At 42.4% G+C, this 22,772-nt stretch overlaps 1 protein-coding gene across 3 annotated transcripts in view; it reads right to left on the bottom strand.

Moving 5' to 3' along the window:
* Nucleotides 1-22,772, bottom strand: part of PCSK5 (proprotein convertase subtilisin/kexin type 5) — a 635,867-nt gene that overhangs the window by 451,665 nt on the left and 161,430 nt on the right. For all 3 annotated transcript variants that reach the window (XM_073634106.1, XM_073634125.1, XM_073634116.1), the window contains exon 5: nucleotides 8,051-8,127. In XM_073634106.1, the coding sequence (XP_073490207.1) occupies nucleotides 8,051-8,127 (77 nt within the window). The remainder of the gene's footprint in view (nucleotides 1-8,050; nucleotides 8,128-22,772) is intronic.

Raw genomic sequence — 22,772 nt, forward strand, 5'->3', positions numbered from 1 at the left:
ATTACTGCACAAAACATGCCAACTCATCTCTTCAGAAAAAAAACTACAAAAACAGAACCGGAAAATGCATCCTTCCAGGGCTGTCTTAATGAATAGGCACCCCTGGACATTGCCCAGGGGCCCCAGATCTATAGGGGGCCCCATGATAGTCTTGCATTATATCATACATACCAACTGTCCTGGATTTGCCAGACCAGTCAAGCTTTTTACTAAACTGTCCCAGGATGGCCATTTCCTGAGCAGCATCCTGGAACATATGCTGTGCCTTCCTGATCCCAGTATTGTGCCCTCCTGACCCCCTGTACTTTGCCCTTCTGCATCCACCCCTGTACTGTGCCCTTTGTGTTAGTCTTTGATTTATCTAATGCTTTTTATATTGTTTAAAATCGATTTTATTGAAAGTACTAATAAATATATGTTTAATTCTATCAACTAATTCTAGAGAGTAGGTGCATAAATTGGGGCCCCTGGGCCCCAGTGCATTACTTTGCCAAGGGGCCCATGATGTTATTAAGACGGCCCTGCATCCCTCCACATATATACTTGCAATGTTCACTGAAATGTGTTGCACCACAAACAGATAACAGTGCCTAAGAAATGCAGGAGGTAATGATTTATGTTTAAAAAAGGGATCAGAAAACCACATAAAGAACATCAGCAAACTCAGCTGGAGTCAGATCCAGCAAACTCTGTCTTCCATATGTTATGTGAAATATTAAAATACATTAGATCCAGAGATTTCACAAGGGAACGTTTGCAGGCCCTGCCAAAACAACCTATAAGGGATTACCAGCAGTGGTCAGCATTACATAGAGCATAGTGCTAAGGCTAAATGCTTTACATAGCAGAGATGACTTCATCCACAGCTGACTGCTGTCTCCACTTCAGCAGAGTAGAATTCCAGTATTTGCCTGTACCATTGACAAGACTGATATTTCTGCTGCCAAGTTGTAGGAAACAAGAGTAACCTTTTGGCTGAATAGCAAAATACCATAGTAGTTGAGGGAATACATGTCACACCCAGGATTAAAGTATATGTCCCAAAGTGACTACCTGTTTATAGCTATTTTTTTTATTTTTTTTTTATTGTATGCATCATCCTTAAGTAAATGTTCACAAGTGAGCTATATGGCATAAAATGTGTAAAATATTTTGTGTATTACAGCTGTATATTTTAATCTATTCTGTCCCAACTCCCCAACAGTGGGAGTTAGGAATGTACATCTTTTATTTTGACACACCTAAGGATCTAGTCACACAAGTCTGCACGCTAAACCGCAGTGGTTTAATGTGCGGCCAACAGCCATTTTGGTTGAAGTTCCTTGTGGCAGGAGCAGTGTGATGTGCGTTTAATCGCATCACCTTTTTTTTTTTGTTTGAACTTTATGTGAACGCTTGCTGAGCTTTGACATGCAGGGCCATTCAGAGAGGTGCAATATTATGCAAACATGTTGTATAACATTGCACAGCTCTGTAACACAGAGAAACATCACATTCTAATGTGAACATGACACACAGATAACTATTGTTTTCTGTGTGTCATTGCAGTTACTTTACGTTTATGTAAGAAAAAATACAAGTAATTGCACATAGTGTACACGGGCTCTAAATCATCACTGGAACAGTTAGTTATTTTCCAAAGTCAAGGGGGTTCAGTTGACTGTAGTATAAATACATGTGTATCTGGAAGGTCTAACTTCTGGTCAATAATGTGGCATAACTTTCACAGTACATAATAGTACAACAATGAAACAATGCTGAACTTGCAGAGTTTCTACCTAAAGCCTAGTACACACGATCAGAAACTTGGACAAAAAATACCGCTTTCAAAGCGATCGTATGATAATCGGATCATTAGTACATAGCTTTCGAGAGCCGATCATGCCAGTTCATCCGAAATTATCCAAAGGGACAAACAAGAATTTTTTTTTTTTTTCATACGATACCAGAATGAACGATTCTTTTAAAAGTATGATTTTCGTCAGAAAAAAATGGAGAGAGCAAGACCACGCATACTCAGAAACAAAAGGACATATTACAATACAATTCAACACATTACATCACTTTCAAAGTTGTATTCTGTCAAACGAGAATGTTTGTAAGTTTAGTAACCTCTTCATTTTTTTGATGCTTGAGACTAGCATGCAAAAAAAAAACGGACAATCATATGTCTACTAAAGTCGACTTATTTTTCATTTAAAAATAACAAACATGTTATACTAACCTGCAACAAGTTATGGTCTTGTACAGAGCAGCCCAATTCTCGGGTCCCTCTCCAGTGCTTAAGGCCCTTCCCTCCTGTTGAGTGCCCCCACAGCAAGCAGCTTGCTTTGGGGCCACCCGAGCTGCTCTGTGTGTCCATTCAGACACGGAGCCATAGCTCAGCCCCGTCCCCTCTCTCTCCTCATTGGCTCACTGACTTAGACTGACAGCAGCAGAGGCCAATGGTACTCCGCTTCTGTCTCAGCAAATGAGGAGGGAGAGTCCTGGACAGCCGAGACTCTTATGCAACATCGCTGGATCGAGATGGAGGTCGGGTAAGCATTAAGAGGGGCTGCTGCACAATAGAATGCATGAAGATAAAAAATCTTCTGCCTATAGAACCACTTTATGAAAACCAATTCAGGAAAAGAATGAAAAATTCACTGAAAAACATGCAGAAGTCGAGAAAAATACAATTCAGCGCATTATAAATAGCCTCCTAAATTTTATACCTAATAAACTGAATTAGTTACAACATGTCCAGATGTCTGTTTTTTTTGATACAGTGGAGAAGAGTAAAATGTAGGACTTTTTTCCTCTCTTGCTTTCCCTGTGATGCCTGTAATGAGGATGAGGTTCTCACTGTGATGACACAGAGATCAACAAAGACAGATTTAAAAGTTTTAACCCTTTGCCATTCTAAAAAAAAATCCCATTTGAGAGATTTCACGTTGCTTCCTGTCCTGAAAGGGATTGAGGGGGAGATCTCTCTAATATTGACAGACAGCAATAAAAACCCAACAAAGATTCTAACCCTTTTCTGCTAAAAAAAAAAAGAGAAATGTTTTGCCTAGGGTTGGACCTTTAAAGCATAGGGAGCTGCTAGGTATTAAAGTAATACCTACCAGAAATAATGCATTAGCCAAAATGTTTATAAAATAGGCAAACAACTCTAAAAAACAGTTTAATGAAAAAGATGTACATGACAACCAATCACATTTAGACCAGGCTGACTGGCATCTTAGCTTGACTCCAAACGTTGACATTCATATTTGCTCAGTGACCAATAAAGCCTATCACTTAACTCTACATTTTCTGCTTCACAGTACACAGTTCAAGCTTCTTCAATTGCCAACGAGAAAAGTCATTAAAGTAAGACTGTTTCCTATGGGCTACCCTACTTTTTCCTTTGAATCAGAAGCAAAAGCAGCACTGAACTCCAGACTGAAATGAAGGTTCAATATTTTTCTTTTGAAGTTTTCCATCAATTAAGTCATGTTATTGTAATGATTTGCCTGTGGACTCAGCCACTCCTGTACAAAAAAGAATCAAGTGTATCTAAAAATATTAATTACCCTGCTCTTAGAGGAAAGAATTGAACTGTGCCCCAGATCAATTCAGCTTAAGCTAAATCATCGGTTATAGTTTTCCTTTGTTTACAAACCTGGAAACCCTTTAGGATTTATTAAGATCACATTTTCCAGAAACCACTGACTGCTGTTTAAAAAAGAAACAGATTGAGAATACATTTTGCAGAGTGCACATCACATATATGCACTGGAGGCCTGTGATCAAAACAAGACAGATTGTTTTGATTTTACGGATAATAACATAGAAAGACAATATGAATCATTATGAGAAACACTACATCTGACACTTCAAAGCTACTAAATGAGCACTGTCTCAGAGGCAATGCCATAAATACAATTAAAGAAAACTGGATATTGCCTTATGTTGCACTAGAAATAAACAGAATGTAATTGATTGATACATTGAAATTCCTCCTATTTCCAACTTGTGTATGGGGTTAAATTGTTATATTTGTTATTGTTAATGCTATTAGTTAAAGCGTTTGTTAACCTCAAAATAACAAAGTAAAGATCCTGTTCCTTTAAAGCATGTATACAGAACGGTGCTTGTGCTGTGTAATTTGGCCCCCTTTATCACCTGTAATACCTGGCTGATCCTGTCTAGTTCTGCTCTCCCTCCTGTAAACTGACCACGGTGTATCAGGGCTGCTGAGCCCCGACACCATGGTCAGTTTACGTGCCTCCGTCATCCACAGCCTGCTATCTGTCTCCTCTGTGCTCACTCCCCCCTCCCTCCCTTGCCTGTCAGCTCGTGACAATGCTCGCCCCCGCAACTCCTGCTGCTCAAATAACTTTCACATCTTCATACCATCCCCTCTGTGTTCTAATCCTGTGTGCCTCTGTGTAAGTGATTTATATAAAAAAGCCTGCTATACCTCATTTCACAGCTCTTCTCAGAGATCACATGATCCGCCATCTCTCTCTCCTCTCCCGAGTGATGTCAGCGGGGGAATCTTAGCCCCGCCCGCTGCATCTGTCAGACGGGGAGAGGAGAAAGCCAGCCAATCATATTATCACTGAGAAGAGCTGTGAAATGAGGTAAAGCAGTTTTTTTTATTTTTTTTATAAATCACTCACACAGAGGCACACAGGATTAGAACACAGAGGGGATGGTATGTGAAAGTGGCTTAACAATCACTTTAATAAAATGTGGAGCATAGGAAGACACCCTATATACTAATGCTGCACACTAGTGTGTTGACAAAACTAGAAAGGTCCAGAACTATCAGCAGGTGAAAAAAAAAAGAGTTTTGTGACACTAAGAACAAAGGGGTCAAATCACTAACGTTTATCGCATGTGATAAACACAGTCATCTGGCTCATTTGCATACATTATGGCATGCGTTAATTAAGTCCAATTCATAAAAAAAATAATAATGATTATGTTGTGTTTACTGCAAAAAGAAAAATGTGCTGGTAAATATCGTTTAAAAAGCTTTTAAGTCCAATTCACAAACGGACCTGCCTATCCCAGGCGCCGGCATCACAAGTGTGGGCACCCGGCTGTGACAGCTTACAGCCTCACAGCTGGGTGCGCACTGCGCAAGCACGAGTCAGGCTATGTGTCCTGAATGGCCGAGCAATCTTCTGGGATCTGTGATGTGTCCCAGAAGATTGCAGGGAGGGAGGGGGAGAGGAGGAGTCGCCTAGGCGGCCCGAGTGGAAGTGGGAGCTGGGTACCTGTCAAAACTAGATACCCACTCCACCCCCCAAAAAAAAATTACATGCCAAATGTGGCATGTCAGGGGGGTAGGTGCTTACATTGTAAGTTCCACTTTTGGGTGGAACTCCGCTTTAATGAATAGAACACTTGCACAATTGTTACCGCATGCAGTATTTTGCCGCATTTTATTAGCCATTATTTAACTCTTAGTGAATTGACCACAAAGTTACCAGATACCAGCACAGCAGAGATTGATATGCAAACAGTTGGTTATCTATCTATCTATCTATCTATCTATCTATCTATCTATCTATCTATCTATCTATCTATCTATCTATCTATCTATCTATCTTTCTATCTTTCTATCCATCTATCTATCTGTCTGCTGAGGACTCATGTATTTGTCACAGAACTTATGTATATTGTCATTTGAGACATGTTTACATAATAAATCAGTAACTTTTTAATGGTTGTCATCAAATTGTATGCCAATTGTATTAGTGCACTTATGGCATATATTGTTCGACTTATGTTGCTTCTATACAAGCTGGTGTCAGAGGAGGATTCACTGAAACCTAAAGTAAAAAAAAAAAGGAAAAGTACAACTGCTATGTCAATGATAAACAGAACAATTTTCAGTTGTAGAGACTAACCTTTTATTATTGTTACTGCAACAACAGAGAGACATTAAAGGAGAAGTACAGCCAAAGCTCATTTGGCTGCACTTCTCCTGTGGATCACAGGAGTGCAGTTCGTTCTGTACTCCTGTGACTCGTCTGCTGACATCACAGAGCCGGTCCAGGCTCGGACTAAATCAGAACACTGGAGCCAGGCTCCGCCCACATGTCTGGACCAGCACCCGGCTCAGCCTCCCAGCAAATTGCTGAAAGCCTGAGCTGGCCGCTCCCGACCCCTCCACAGCCCAGGGCTCCAGTGAGTGAGGAGGGGGCAGAGCAGACAGCGGTGGCTGACAGCAGCTCTCTTTTCAGGGAGCCCTGAGAACCAAACGATCGGTGGTGTTACATTGTGTTAGAGCCGGCGGGGGAGAGATGCAGCATCCACCTAGGTAAGTATAAATCTGCAAAAACCCCTAACCCCATATTTCTCTTTTTTTCATTTTGGACAGAATAAGGAAGGGTTATAACCCCAGTTAGCCCCGTTCACACTGATGTGACTTGTCATGCAATTTAACACATCCAAATTGCATGACAAGTCGCACCCTATTGTCAGCAATAGAACTGTTCAAATTGGTGTGATTTTGCAGTGCCGCACCGATTTGAAGAAAAAGGTTCTTGCGCTATTTTTTTAAATTTCAGGTCCGACTTGCATAGACAACTGTGCATTAAGTTGCACAGATGTCAGGCAAGTCACACCTGAAGTTGCACTGACCTGTGGCTTTGAAATAGTGCGAATGAGGGCTATGGTTTATTTTTGCCCTCTTTGTCCCAATGGGGAGATTTACATTCACTTCCTGTCCCATAGCCAAAACAGGAAGTGAGGAGGAAATCCCTGCAAATTAAGGGAATCTCTTGGGGACCCCCAGGTCACCAGAACTAGTGTCCCCATTGGAAGATTTCCCCCCTATTACTTTTCTGGGGACAACCCAAAATTTGGGATTTTTATTTTACTTTCAATAATAGTAGTAAACAGGACAAATAAAGGAGGTTAAATATCCTTAATAGGGACACAAACAGCAATAAAACCTGACAGGTGTTGGACAGAGGGAGCAGGAATCCTTCTCCCCTCTATCCAGCTGAAAAAAAAAATGTTTTGCTCACCTTAAACACCCAAAAATATTTCTGCGAATGACTGGATGTATGCAGAAGTAGCAACCTCCTAGTTAGGCTGCTAGGTACATTTAGTTTTTACCTCCTTCTGTAACCAGAGGAGCAGTGATTATTTGGTCTGGTCTTTTCGGGGGTTCACAGGCTGGGAGTTTAATTGGTTCACCCAACTCTAGAATAAGTTTCTTTTTCCCTCCTAAGGAAATGTCTCTGAGCTGAGAGGAGGGGGGCTGTTTGCCCTCTCATGCCCTTTGGACTGGATGCTGGGTTACTCTACAAGAGGCTGTACCTACCAACTGGTTGTATTCCAGGATATTGTGAGTATAGCCTCCTTTTTGTGCTGCATCTCAAACCTACTTCATGGTCCCCTGCCGTGATCCTATAAATTGTTCTGGTTTAGCTCAATCTGTGCTAAAGCTACTTCGTGGTCCCCAGCCATAAAATTATAGACTGTTTCCGGTCTACTTGTACTTCTGCTTCTATTACTGAGAGAGGGAGAAGTGTCCTCTGCTAACAATACTGGACGGTTTGGTATATCCCACATCACCTCTAATCCCATCAAAAGTTTCTACAAGCAATAAAACACAAATGTACACATCCTTAGACTGCTCAATGAGCCAGAGAGAATGGATTGTTGCTGTGTACATGGCTGCCATTGCACTGTGTTGGAACCTTCAGCCCCTGTGGGGATAGCGCTACACAGCAAACATAGGTTAATTTTACTCTTTAATAAATCAGGCTCAGAGACAGAGATCAACATATCAACAAAGATGATAGACCAATTACATCACCCTTACTGGGGCTTGTTTAGTGGTGCAGTGTATAGAAAGAATTAATTTCCTCACTCGACTACAAAAACAAAAAACACTCATTGGTTAATATGGATTTTAACAATTTGCATTGCAAGTCACTGCATTTGCACTCCCGTTAAATAAGCATGATAACATATCATTTGTTCAAACTAATATTTACATATTAATTCCATAATTAATGTTAAAATGAAAACCAAAGTTATAATTACAATTCCTTACTTGTTCTCATTGCTGGCATCATATCGAGGCATGGGATCATAGTCATTGCCATTGATATCAGTGCTGGCCAGAGGATCCTACAGCCAAAAAAAGAAAAAAGATAAATAAATCATAAAATCGTTATTAAGCCATTATCCAACATGGCTCATGCATATATTAAACAGTTCCACTCAGCACGTAATTAGGTTAGCAATTGTCCCTGTGCATTTCTGATGATTTGCAGGCTGTCAAGTAAAGGAATTCACCAACTGGCTTGTTTGGGAAAAATTAAAGATGGTAGAAAGTCCCATGATGATCTTGAAGTAATTTATAGATTGTATTGCATTGCAACATGCATACTGTTGCTCATTCAACCTAAGGCTGGGTTCACATACATTATCTCACAATAGTAAGTACACCCCTCACATTTTTGTAAATATTTTATTATATCTTTTCATGTGACAGCACTGAAGAAATGACACTTTGCTACAATGTAAAGTAGTGAGTGTACAGCTTGTATAACAGTGTAAATTTGCTGTCCACTTAAAATAACTCAACACACAGCCATTAATGTCTAAACCGCTGGCAACAAAAGTGAGTACACCCCTAAGTGAAAATGTCCAAATTGGGCCCAATTAGCCCTTTTCCATCCCCGGTGTCATGTGATTCGTTAGTGTTACAAGGTCTCAGGTGTGAATGTGGAGCAGGTGTGTTAAATTTGGTGTTATCACTCTCATTCTCTCATACTGATCACTGGAAGTTGAACATGGCACCTCATGGCAAAGAACTCTCTAAGGAACTGAAGAAAAGAATTGTTGCTCTACATAGAGATGGCCTAGGCTATAAGAAGACTGCCAAGATCCTGAAACTGAGCTGCAGCATGGTGGCCAAGACCATACAGCGATTTAACAGGACAGGTTCCACTCAGAACAGGCCTCGCCAAGGTTGACCAAAGAAGTTGAGTGCACATGCTCAGCATCATATCCAGAGGTTGTCTTTGGGAAATAGACATATGAGTGCTGCCAGCATTGCTGCAGAGGTTGAAGGGGTGGGGGGTCAGCCTGTCAGTGCTCAGACCATACGCCGCACAATGCATCAAATTGGTCTGCATGGCTGTCGTCCCAGAAGGAAGCCTCTTCTAAAGATGATGCACAAGAAAGCTCGCAAACAGTTTGCTGAAGACAAGCAGACTAAGGACATGGATTACTGGAACCGTGTTCTGTGGTCTGATGAGACCAAGATAAACTTATTTGGTTCAGATAGTGGCAAGCATATGTGGAGGCAACCAGGTGAGGAGTACAAAGACAAGTGTGTCTTGCCTACAGTCAAGCATGGTGGTGGGAGTGTCATGGTCTGGGGCTGCATGAGTGCTGCCGACACTGGGGAGCTACAGTTCATTGAGGGAACTATGAACGCCAACGTACTGTGACATATTGAAGCAGAGCATGATCCCCTCCCTTCAGAGACTGGGCCCGCAGGGCAGTATTCCAACATGATATAGACCCCAAACACACCTCCAAGATGACCACTGCCTTGCTAAGGAAGCTGAGGGTAAAGGTGATGGACTGGCCAAGCATGTCTCTAGACTTAAACCCTATTGAGCCTCTGTGGGGCATCCTCAAATGGAAGGTGGAGGAGCGCAAGGTCTAACATCCACCAGCTCTGTAATGTCTGCATGGAGGAGAGGAAGAGGATTCCAGTGGCAACCTGTGAAGCTCTGGTGAACCTCATGCCCAAGAGGGTTAAGGCAGTGCTGGAAAATAATGATGGTCACACAAAATATTGACACTTTGGGCCCAATTTGGACATTTTCACTTAGGGGTGTACTCACTTTTGTTGCCAGCGGTTTAGACATTAATGGCTGTGTGTTGAGTTATTTTGAGGGGACAGCAAATTTACACTGTTATACAAGCTGTACACTTACTACTAGGGATGGGCGAACGGTTCGGCCCGAGCATAAGTTCGAGCCGAACTTTGGTTGTTCGGATGTTCTGCGAACACTGAACAATATGCGGTGTTCGGGGCAAATTCGAAAGCCGCCGGAACACCGTTAAAGTCTATGGGACACTAACATGAAAAATCAAAACTGCTCATTTTAAAGGCTTATATGCATGGTATTATCATAAAAAGTGTTTGGGGACCTGGGTCCTGCCCCCGGGGGGCATGTATCAATGCAAATTTTTTTTTAAAAACGCCCTTTTTTTGGGAGCAGTGATTTTTTTTAATGCTTAAAGTGAAACAATAAAAATTTAATATTCCATTAAATATCGTGCCTGGGGGGTATCTATAGTATGCCTGTAAAGTGGCACATTTTTCCCATGTTTAGAAGATTACCACAGCAGCGGCTGTAATGAATTGTCGGGTCTCGGCAATATAGTTAAAAAAGAGCAAGAGTAGGGATGGTGTTCATCCCTACTCACTACTTTACATTGTAGCAAAGTGTCATTTCTTCAGTGCTGTTACATGAAAAGATATAATAAAATATTTACATCATTGTGAGGGGTGTACTGACTTTTGTGAGATAATGTATATCCGTGTCCACTTTTGTGCATGTTTAGTGTTTTTTTTAACTTGCATTGTAGTGCATTTTACATTTGTTTTCTTTATTCAATTGGGCATCACAGCACATGAAAATGCACAGAAAATCGGACATGCTTAATCTTTACCAGTGCAGTGCACAGATGTGAGTGGGCTTATTGGATTCAATATATTTTTATGACACATGCCTTTTTGTGTGTTCAAAAACGTACATAAAAAAGCATGGGTGTGAAATGGGCCTTAAATAATTTGTGAAACACTAAAATTCAGGGAGCTGTTTTTATATAAAAAAAGGTATTCTATAATATAGTATGCAAATATAAATATTTATGTATCAATATTTTAATAAACCACCTCAATACCGGACACTTTCACCCCCTTCCTGTATATTCGGACGACAACTGTACTGACTAAACAAAAATTGTACGATCTAGTATCGTACAAGGAAAATTTTCGTGCTTGTCCAATCTAATAATATTGAACTGTTGTGATCGGCTCTCGAAAGCTCTGTACCAACGATCCGATTATCGTACGATCACGTTGAAAGCGGTATTTTTCGTCCCATTACTCATGCTCTCAGGCTTCCCCCAGTGCTCCCCAGCCCCTCCCCAGTACTCTCCGGCCCCCTGCTCTCCAGGTTTTCATGTACTTTCTGCCCCCCTGTACTCTCAGGCTGCCTCTGTGCTCTCCGCCCCCCTGAATATGAACGGCTCTTCAAAGAGCATCGCACAAGTGAACAAGTCCTTATGGTGACACTGAGACTGCTGTGGCGGTGATCAGGGACAGTGAAACTGGTGGGGCAGTGATCAGTGACACTGTAACTGGTGTGGCGGTGATAAGGGACACTATAACTGGTGTGGGGATGATCAGGGACACTGTAAAGCCCCATTTACACAGCCGGGTTGGTGTGGACTCTTGCTGCTGAAATGACTGCGGTCAGCAGCGGCCGCTCAGCCCCTTTAAACTAATGGCGGGCTTGACAGTAGCTGCCAATGTTAGCTTGAGTAGTGCAGTTTCACCACAGGGGCACTGTACTACTTTGGGAAGGTCATCAGGATTTTTTTTTTATTCTGTGATTGCTTGTTACAGTGATGATTACTACAACAGCAATCATTTTAACTGTCATGAATGGCTTTAACTGATTGACCCTGTACACCATGTGATCACTGTAAGCAATCACAGCATCACAATAGTAAATAATGAATCGTGAATTGCTGCCATTGATGACAGCTATTTACTTGGTGAGCATGTGATTGCTGTGATTGGTCACGGTGATCACATGGTATTTGGACCGAACATGGCGGCCCGGTGCCGATCACTCAGTTCCACTCTGTCTGGTGGACATAGGGGTCGGAGATCTCGCCACAGCTCCCCCCCCCATTGGGTGTGTGCAGGGTGCACAACTGGGAGGACATAATATGGCATCCACCCAGGATGTGGGATCACCTATCTGGCTGTCTGTATATAAAGTCCATGCTTAGCCCATTGTGGTGGACATACCTCCAATGGGGTTTTCAGAAACTGGATTTAATAGCAATGTACTATGGCCCTAGACCTGTATAACACCCTGCGACTAGCTCAATGCATTGCACCAACTGACAAGTGAGCACCCACGCAGGATCCAGCGTGGAGTCTGGGTATGGTTCTCATCATTTTTACAGAGGTTACAGATACTAAGATATACTGCTTCTGTACACATTAGAAGACAGCAAGGGTTGAAACATGTTAATTGACTGTGCATGCTCCTTCTCTGATGTCGGCAACAGGCGGAGGAGGACGTTCCCTGTCCTCGCAGCCACTTCCCGATTAGATGATCAATACAGCGACACCCAGCGTTCTACACCATCTCAGCCTTTTTCACAGTCAGATGCTGCGAATTTTTCCTGCAAATTTTTCCACTTTCCCCTGTTTCCGACTTGCTCTTGTGAGCGCAACTTACAATTTTTTAATGAAGTGTTTGTCTTTAGTACTACACTTTGGTGGCCCTTGCACCTGTATTCTCTCTCCTCTTGCATGCATCCTAGATAGAGTTTCCCCTCCTCATTTGGGGGCTACAGCATCCTCCTGTCAGTGTAGCATTTATTTGTATAGTGTTGGCTATCCACTCAACAAATCCTCTTGCAATACGGTTCAAACTCTCCCCAGCAGGTCACATACCCCTTTCACATATCCCTATTATCCTTGCCATATCCTCCAAACAGGGACTTAGCCCACCCCCACATCTGTCAACCTCTTACAGCCAGCATCGCTACTGCATCATCTCCGTTCCTGCAGTACTCTTTCAGTGTTCCTTCCCACCTCCGCCAGTAGTACTCCTGCTCTCACAGCCAGCATCACTCTCGCTCCTGTTAAAAACAGCTGTCATCCACCCCTGCCACGGGGCTCCTCACATCCTTCGCCAGCTGTCACTTCTGTCACAAGTGAGAAGCCCGTATGATCTTGTGTACACTCTGTGCCCACATTACCCCCCCCCCCCGGTTGTGCTGTGCCCACTGTAATTCCCCCAACATTATGCTGTGCCCACTATAACCCCCCCAGGTGAAGCTGTGTCCACTATAATCCACCCCCCCAGGTTATGATGTGCCCACTATAATTCCCCCCCGGTTATGCTGTGCCCACTATAATTCCTACCCCCGCTCGAGGCCCAATACAATTCAGTTTGTCACAGTCATATTTGCACAGTCCCCCCCCCCATTCACAGAACTCATATGTCTCATCACTCAGTCAGAGCAGCATGGAAGACTTCAGAGGCTCCAGATGACATTATGCTCTGACCCCTCAATTGATGCCGAACCCATCCCTACAGCCACCAGCAGCTCTAGAAAGAGGATCTTTGTGAGTGCAGCTCGATTCACACAAATCTTGTTGGACAGGAGCCAGAGAGCGGGCAGTGACAGGCATGGCTGAAGCTCCTCAGAAGCATCTTGCTGAGAGAATACACAGAGGACAAGAGGAACAGCACACTGCCGGCACTGAATGAGTCCATAGGCACTTAGGCAGCTACCACCCTAGATATGCAGCTTGGTGGCCTTTTGATGGATGCTTTCCTACCTCCTCCCAGCGCCTGTGTTTGTGCCCTAGGTGGCAGTGTGCCCTAGGCGGCTGCCTAGTGGTAGCACCGGCCCAGGCTAATTTGGCATCACACATTAACCATTTGGTTAACATTTTTTTCGCCTAACCAATTAGAGGCTCTTGACATTCGACCTGTGTGTACTAGGCATTAGGCTGGGTTTACACTGTTTCAGTTCAGGAATGCAACACATGGTAGTGGGGGTGCTGCAGTGCAGGTGCATTGCATTAGTGCACTGGGGAGCTGTTCAAAATTAAAGGCACACCAGGGCACTGATGCGTTACTGTGTGTTACTGTTACTTTATGGTCTGAACCAGACCATAAAGCTTCCAGAAGCAAGATTTATCTTTCAGCATTTTGCTTATCAAAACTAACTTATTCAGGGAAGCTTATCCCATACCCACCTAACAACTGTCCCCGAGCCACCCCCATCAAATCATTCCCCGCAGCTATTACCTTTTGTACCACCACCCCCTCCCTTTAGAATGTAAGCTCGACGAGCAGGGCCCACCTGTCCCTTCTGTATTGAACTGCACTGTAATTGTGCTGCCCCCCTCTACATTGTAAAGCACTGCATAAACTGTTGGCGCTATATAAATCGTGTATAATAATAATAATTTTGCATTCCTGCCCACTTTCAAAGGGCCAGACCATAAAGACTCCAGAAGCACTATTTATCCTTCAAAATGTAGCATTCTTGCCCACTTTCAAAAGGCCAGACCATAAAGAATCCAGAAGCAAGATTTATCCTTCAGCATTTTGTGTCCCTGCTCACTTCCAAAAGGCCAAAACAATGGTATCTTGCAGTTGGATCCCCATTTTATTTACTTTTAAATAAGGACAATCCATTAGGGATTCATGATCCCATCACTTGGCTGTGTAATGATCACTGAAAAGGAACACAGACATTGAATGCTGGTAGGAATTTCACCACTGGAGTTGCAGAGAGATAAAAACAATTCCATGTATGATTCAGCTTGCCAGCAACCATTCAAAACCAAAACATTGGTTCTGGGTGGTGTTGACTACAATGATTTTTTTTATGCCCCGTACACACGGTCGGACTTTGTTCGGACTTTCCGACAACAAAATCCTAGGATTTTTTCCGACGGATGTTGGCTCAAACTTGTCTTGCATACACACGGTCAAACAAAGTTGTCGGAAAATCTGATCGTTCTAAACGTGGTGACGTAAAACACGTACGTCGGGACTATAAACGGGGCAGTGGCCAATAGCTTTCATCTCTTTATTTATTCTGAGCATGCGCGGCACTTTGTCCGTCGGATTTGTGTACACACGATCGGAATTTCCGACAACGGATTTTGTTGTCGGAAAATTTTATATCCTGCTCTCAAACATTGTGTGTCGGAAAATCCGATGGAAAATGTGTGATGGAGCCTACACACGGTCGGAATTTCCGACAACAAGGTTCTATCACACATTTTCCGTTGGAAGATCCGACCGTGTGTACGGGGCATAACAGATAAGACACCAGCATAAAAATAAATACCCTGGGCTAGGCTCAAGTGGAAATCTAGTAACAGTGAAATTTAACACATTTATCATTTGTAAGAACATTTGTGGCTTAATTATTGACAGCACCGTTGGACTTTGGAAACATTGTTGTATCAATGGCTTTGATCATGCACATAATAAAAGTCTGGATTTTTCTTCAAATGTTCTCTACTCTACTAATACTATCAATAGGTTCAATATGCTAAGCTGTAACACCAATCTAAGGCACTCAGTTTTTAACTATGTAGATATAGTTTTTAATGTCATTGGACTCAACTACAAATAACCATGTTTTGTTTAAATAAAGATACTTATCCCTGTGTTAGCTGTGGATTAAGCCTTTGGTCTTCTGGCAAATCAGGTAGAAGGCAGTCATAACTTAAATGGATGCCAAATCAATAAAAACATTGGTAACAAGAGACTGCCATCAATGCCATACAAGTACATATAGTGAATATTTATGTATTGAAGGTTTGTGAGATTTTCTGCAAAGAAGCTAGGAAATACCATGCCCTTAACTGTTGCCTATGTTATTTCTAGCTTTGGAATTCTGCCTCTGTTTCCTCTCTGGTGGACATTACTTCTAGACTAGACCATACTTTAAAAAAAAAAGTTAAAAGCTGCAGCACATCTTTTAAAATATTATTTAGAACTTGATGTCTTACTACTGTTATTATATTAATTTACTTTAGCGTGGTATGCCTACAACAATAGAAATGATTATGATGAAAAAATATTATTTGCAACTCTAGTGAAACAAACAATGCACATATATTTAAAAATTACACACAAAATTTTTGACAGGCAACTGAGTCAGAAAACAGTCATAGAGCAAGTTAGTATCCAAAATATGCACATTAGTTCCACAATATTTTACAACCATAATCTGACATAATTAATTTGCAATTCAAGCCAAAACTGTTCCATAATTGCTCACAATTTTCACTTCCACATACTATTCATATATGCATTTCAGCTCAAATGAAATAATTCTCCCCTGTGTTCCAGCAGTATTTTCAATTACAAGGCAACTTTTTTGTGCGGTGCTTGAACAAAATAGCTGACACATTTACTGTATCCAACAGCTGCATAACTTAATTTTGAATCTCACAGGAGCAATCGATTCTAGAGTCACTGAACTGTAAGCGTGTCTGAGCTAGGATGGTGCTTGAATTTGTTTCCTTTTGCTTTCCTTTTTACTTGTAAAACCTTACTGTTGCAAAAAAAGCTTACTTTACCAATGATAGTAAACATATACAGTAAGTTCCTTAATTAAATAATAAAATGGAGATACTTTCTAAAGAAGAAACAGCAGGTCATAGAAATGTTGACTTTTTTTTCCATAAAAAGGGGACATACACAGTATATTTAACCGAATATTCCAACTGTGGAGAAGTGGCTTTAAGAAAAAAACTGTACAATACACTGCCATTACTGACCTCTACTTCTGAAAATGCTTGCTGCCTGGTATTTACTGGTATTTTTATTTTTGATTTCTTTTGAACTACTTATATAGCGCTGACATCTTACGCAGTGCTTTGCTGATGTATTAGGTTCAAACTTTCAAAGTCACGGGGGTTGATTAACAAAAGTCAAACAGGCTGTTCACTTTGCAAGGAAAGTTGCACTTTGAGTTTAGTGAACGTGGTGGCAAAGAAAAGAAAAAAAGAGAAAAAAAGAGAAATTTGACATACCTGTAAATTCTATATCTTGGAGTGCAGTACAGGACACAGGGATCAATTTATAAACCATGGATTATATGCCTATACCTAGGTCAAGATCTAGGGAAGGGAAAGTAGGATGTGTGCCCTAGGTGGATGGGCAAATTAGGGCCTTGCAGTTGTGGAATGGGTAGGGAAGGATGCATTTGGGGCTCAAGACAAAGCCCAAGATCTAAAGCCAGGGAGGACATGCCATGGCAAGACAAAGTAGCAGGGGCTCCAGGTAGAGGGGATTAGGAATCAAGGCCTGAGAGCAATAAACTACACCTTGGCTATCTCAATGGAAAAACCCACATAAGGGAAAAAAACAGTCCCATAGAAGACAATTCAATAGCGTCTTTTATTTTGTAGTACTGATCAGACATAGACTTGAAAGTCGTACTGAAGAAGGGTGTCAAGGTGTCATGCCTTGGCCCATGGACAATAAAAGGTCAGGGAAAACAATCCAGGGAGGATGAAGGCACAGTGGTTGCAAACCTCAGTCATGAAATCTGAGCAAAGCACAGATATCTGTAGTGTTTACTTATCTCTTTCCAAAGCTCTAATGCCGTGTACACACAGGTGGACTTTTCAGCATCAAAGGTCCGACGGTCTTTCCGAAGGACTTTCGACGGAGTTACGACGGCCTTTCCCACACACGAACGGACTAAAGTCCGTTCTAAAGTCCGTTCCTTTGAACGTGATGACGTACGAAGGGACTAGAATAAGGAAGTTCATAGCCAGTAGCCAATAGCTGCCCTTGCATCCTTTTTTGTTCGTCGGACTAGCATACAGGCGAACGGATTTTTCAACCGGACTGGAGTCCGTTGGAAAGATTTGAAACATGTTCCAAATATAAAGTTCGTCTGATTTTTGACAGAAAAAGTCTGCTGAAGGTCTGATGAAGCCCACACACACAGTCGGATCGTCCGACTGATTCGTTCCGTCGGACCAGCCCGGAAGAAAAGTCCACCTGTGTGTACACGGCATAAGTGTCATTTTTCTCTGGTGCTTTCTTCCTCTGTTATCAGCATGAGTCACTTCTGAGATGTTTTCATGACACACGAGATAACATATGTGTCAGGGAGGGAGCTCAGCACACAGCTTATCTATTCACAACACAGTTCTTCTTCTGCATGAAGGGTGTGTGCCTTTTTCCTCCAATCAGCTCTCACACATTGTAACTGCAGCCTCTCTGCCCCTCCTCTGTGCTCCTGACAGAGAAATAAGGATTTTAACATGATAGTGCCCTTTTGAAGAGGTGTAGGGAAGAGAGGGCTGTAGATAAACAAGCAAAATCTATGCAGAAAGATTTATTTCATCTCTGTGTATCATCTGAGGCTGTTCACTTAACTCGGTATATGTGAGGGTTTACAACCACTTTAAGGGAGTATGGAGAGCAGCAGTTGTTGAGAACCAGATGCCAGAGATCAGGTTTAGGAGGCTCAGAAGGCCTATGGTCACACGTCTCCAAGTTATCACCTCATGTCTCAGGTGTTTAGGAAATAATCCAAATATTCCAGTACCTTAAAATACATTGTGAAGGGCAAAAATTATAATGTCAGTAAGAAAGGCTTACATGCATGTGTGGATAGGTGGGGAATATTGCCCGCCATGCTGCTGTCGCTAGAAGGGAAGAAAATCCCTAAAAAAAGGAGATCTAGCTGCAGGTATACAGGAGTTTGTCAAAGCCTAACTGTAGAGTAGATAAATGACTGGGTCTGAGGAGACCTTGCGGAAGCCTAACTACTGAATTAGTTTATACCAATGCATCTTCTGCGCCTTTTGGTATGTATAGCCTTTTAAAGACTGGGGTTCCAAAGTAGGAGTTGGTATGTCCTTAACCTCCCTGGCGGTTTTCCCGAGTGTGGCTCGGGGTTAAAATTCAGGACCATTAGCGGTAACCCCGAGCCACACTCGGGATTACATCGCAGGATCCTGGTGTGGCTTTACTTACCTTGTCCCCGGCGACCCTGCGATGTCCCCCGCTGTGTCTGTGGGCTCCGTCCTCCTCCGAAGCCTCTCCGTGCCAGGCTCCGTTCCCTGCGAGCAGCGCGACGCACGGGGGGCGGAGCCTGGCGGCAAATTCAAAAAAGTGTAAAATCATAACACATACAGTACTGTAATCTTACAGATTACAGTACTGTATGAAATTATTTCACATCCCTTTTGTCCCCAGTGCTTTGGCCCATGCCCTGCAAGCAGTTTTATGTTATATATACTGTTCTTTCTGCCTGGAAACTGGAGATTGTCCATAGCAACCAAAAAGTGTCCCTTTACATCAAAAGTGGCTTTAGACCAGCTAGAAAACAGTGATAGTAAATTAGAACACTTGCAGAATTGAGCGATAGTGAATCGTGGGGAAATTTATTTTATTATTCATTTTTTTTTTTTTTTAATTATTTATTTTTATTTATTATATTATAATTTATGTTTTTGTGTTTCAAACTTTATCATACCCGGGATATCTACTAGACTCTTGTTTGGACAGATTTAAGTGTGTTATTGTTAAGAATTACAGACCTACAATATAAAACGCCAAATTTCCATGCAAAATAATTGTACCGCTTTCAGCACCTAAAATCCGAAATAATCATACCGCCAGGGAGGTTAAAGTATTTTCCTGAGGAGGAAAAGAGACCAATACCAATTTTACCTAAGTGTGCCTCCTGTAAAAGTTAGAATAAGGAAAAGTTTCAGAGGTCCTTTTTTTGAATTGGGGTGTCAGTAGACTACCTCTTTACTTCCAAGTGGGGGTGAACATTTAGCATGAGGAATGCTTTTTTGCAGCTCAGAAGGGATATAAGGGGAAAGGTGTGCCACAACCGATAGAAACGGCAGTAGATAAAGCTTGTGCCTGAAGGGGGCAAATGGTTCATATCCGTAAAGTAGGCAGATACCCATTCCAAGTAGAATTGTGAATTTTGGTAATGGGGTCAAAACCTTCTCCCCTCATTAGCTACCTCAATGTGTTCATTAAGATATTGCCAAAAAGAAGCTCACCTTAAGGGACATATGCAAAAAACAACTTTCCTGCACCAAATCAGTCACCCAAGCTTTAAGCCATAGGGTGCTGCGCATATGCACAGAAAGTAAAGAGATTTTGGAGATGATGAATCACATTCTCTGTGGCATCCACACAGAATAATAGGGTTAAGGGCAAGAACTGTAATTTTGAACAAAGATTAGGATTATCTACATCAGGCTAAAATTTATCATGAATTTCTCAAGTCCAAGTAGCCATAGTTTGAACAACCGCTAAGGTGACTGTAGCAGGCTATAGGATCTGCCAGCGCAAAGGAAGTTTTTAGAAGAGTCTCCAAATGCCTATCCACAGGAGGGACTACCCTGAATAAGAATGGTAGATTGAGCATTCAGGGCAAGAATGTTCGGGTCCACAGTGGGGATAAACCATATTTTGTTAAAGTCTGCATCCTTAGGATACAGGGCTTTGAAGTTGTAAGTATGGATGGGCGAACGGTTTGGCCCGAGTATAAGTCCGGGCCGAACTTTTGTTGTTCGGACGTTCGGCTAACAGCCGAACAAACGTGTTGTTCGACCGTTTGTTCGCCCCCCCCCCTCCCGAACCGACCACAAGGCATTGCGGCACTGAACAGTGCATTGCAAGCTGTGATTGACTGAAGCAGTGAAAGCTGCAGCCAATCAGGGCACAGAGCACTGTCAGAGTCATGATTGGACACTGTCATCATGACTTTATCCAATCATGGCTCATTCCCGCCCCACAGTATAGAAGTATTCTTTCAATGGCAGGCATTTTCTGTGTGATTTTGGTGTGGAGAGAGATAGAACAGGGCTCTGTTCAGTGCTATTAGTTAGTGTGCTATACTGTGCTATTTTGCTTTAATTGTCAGTGGAGAATATTAGTTTAGTGTCAGTCTAGGGATAGTGTGAGTGTAGTGAGGAGGACCATCATTCAGCTTTTCATAGTGTGCAGCTAGGGACAGCTCAGATAGTTTCAGTGTAGTGTAGTGAGACCGTGTCAGTAATCTTGACATTAGTATATAGCTAGAGTAGGGACAGTTCAGATAGCTTCAGTGTAATGACGGTTGAACACCCTTTATTTGACTGCGTTACTGCCAGTTTAATGCCATATCGTATTGCGTGCGTTACTGCCAGTTTAACGCCATATCGTATTGCGTGCGTTACTGCCAGTTTAATGCCATATCGTTTTGCGTGCGTTACTGCCAGTTTAACTCCATATAGTTTTGCGTGCATTACTGCCAGCTTAACGCCATATAGTTTTGCGTGCGTTACTGCCAGTTTAACGCCATATAGTTCTGTGTGCATTACTACAAGTTTAACGCCATATAGTTTTGTGCATTACTGCCAGTTTAACGCCATATAGTTTTGTGTGCGTTACTGCCAGTTAATGCCATATCGTTTTGCATGAGTTACTGTCAGTTTAACGCCATATCGTATTGCGTGCATTACTGCCAGTTTAACGCCATATAGCTTTGCGCGCGTTACTGCCAGTTTAACTCCATATAGTTTTGCGTGCATTACTGACAGTTTAACGCCATATCGTATTGCGTGCGTTACTGCCAGTTTAACTCCATATAGTTTTGCGTGCATTGCTGCCAGTTTAACGCCATATCATTTTGCGTGCGTTACTGCCAGTTTAATGCCATATCGTTTTGCGTGCGTTACTGCCAGTTTAACGCCATATAGTTCTGTGTGCATTACTACAAGTTTAACGCCATATAGTTTTGTGCATTACTGCCAGTTTAACGCCATATAGTTTTGCGTGCGTTACTGCCAGTTTAATGCCATATTGTTTGCATGAGTTACTGTCAGTTTAACGCCATATCGTATTGCGTGCATTGCTGCCAGTTTAACGCCGTATAGTTTTGCGTGCGTTACTGCCAGTTTAACGCCATATCGTTTCGCGTGCGTTACTGCCAGTTTAACGCCATATAGTTCTGTGTGCGTTACTACAAGTTTAATGCTATATAGTTTTGTGCGTTACTGCCAGTTTAACACCATATAGTTTTGTGCGTTAATGCGTTACTGCCAGTTTAACGCCATATAGTTTTGCATGCGTTACTGCCAGTTTAACGCCATATCGTATTGCGTGCATTACTGCCAGTTTAATGCCATATAGTTTTGCGTGCATTACTGCCAGTTTAATGGCATATCGTTTTGCGTGCGTTACTACCAGTTTAACGCCATATAGTTCTGTGTGCATTACTACAAGTTTAATGCCATATAGTTTTGTGCGTTACTGCCAGTTTAACACCATTTACTTCTGTGTGCGTTACTGCCAGTTTAACGTCATATAGTTCTGTGCGTCACTGTACGTTTGGTGCATTATATTGCAGTATATTATATTGTATCCGTGGAGTGTGTCTGTGTAGTGTGAGTACTCAAATTAAAGGGCACCAAGCACCTCTTTACATTGATCCACGTACAGATTTCAACTTCTCCTTTACATTTGCTTATAAGCACCGCCCCCTTCCTCCCAATAATGTCTGGGAGAACAACAAGGAGAGGCAGACGTTCCCTTGGCAATGTAAGGGGGCCAGCAACAAATGTGTCCACGGGCAAAGATGGACGTGGTGGTCAGTCCTCAGGCAGGGCATCATTTTCTCTGTTTAGTGAGTTTGCCAGTGCTATCCAGCCACAGCATGCAGAGGAGGTGGTGGACTGGCTTACTAAACCTTCGTCATCCTTCTCATCCTCTGTCACACAAGCAGAGACAAGTGTGCAGTCCTCTGCAGTTGCCAGAGTAGATAAACCTCCTTGTCCACATCTATTCCTACCATAGCCCTAACATCAGCCATTGAGGAATCAGCTGAGTTATTTGACCACAGCATCAGCCACGTGCTCCTTGATGATGCCCAGCCATTACTGGATTCAGATGCTAATTCTGAGGTTGAGGATGACAGGAACATGAGCCTAG

The sequence above is a fragment of the Aquarana catesbeiana genome, linkage group LG01 (assembly GCF_042186555.1).
Source record: "Aquarana catesbeiana isolate 2022-GZ linkage group LG01, ASM4218655v1, whole genome shotgun sequence".
NCBI classification, from domain to species: Eukaryota; Metazoa; Chordata; class Amphibia; order Anura; family Ranidae; genus Aquarana; species Aquarana catesbeiana.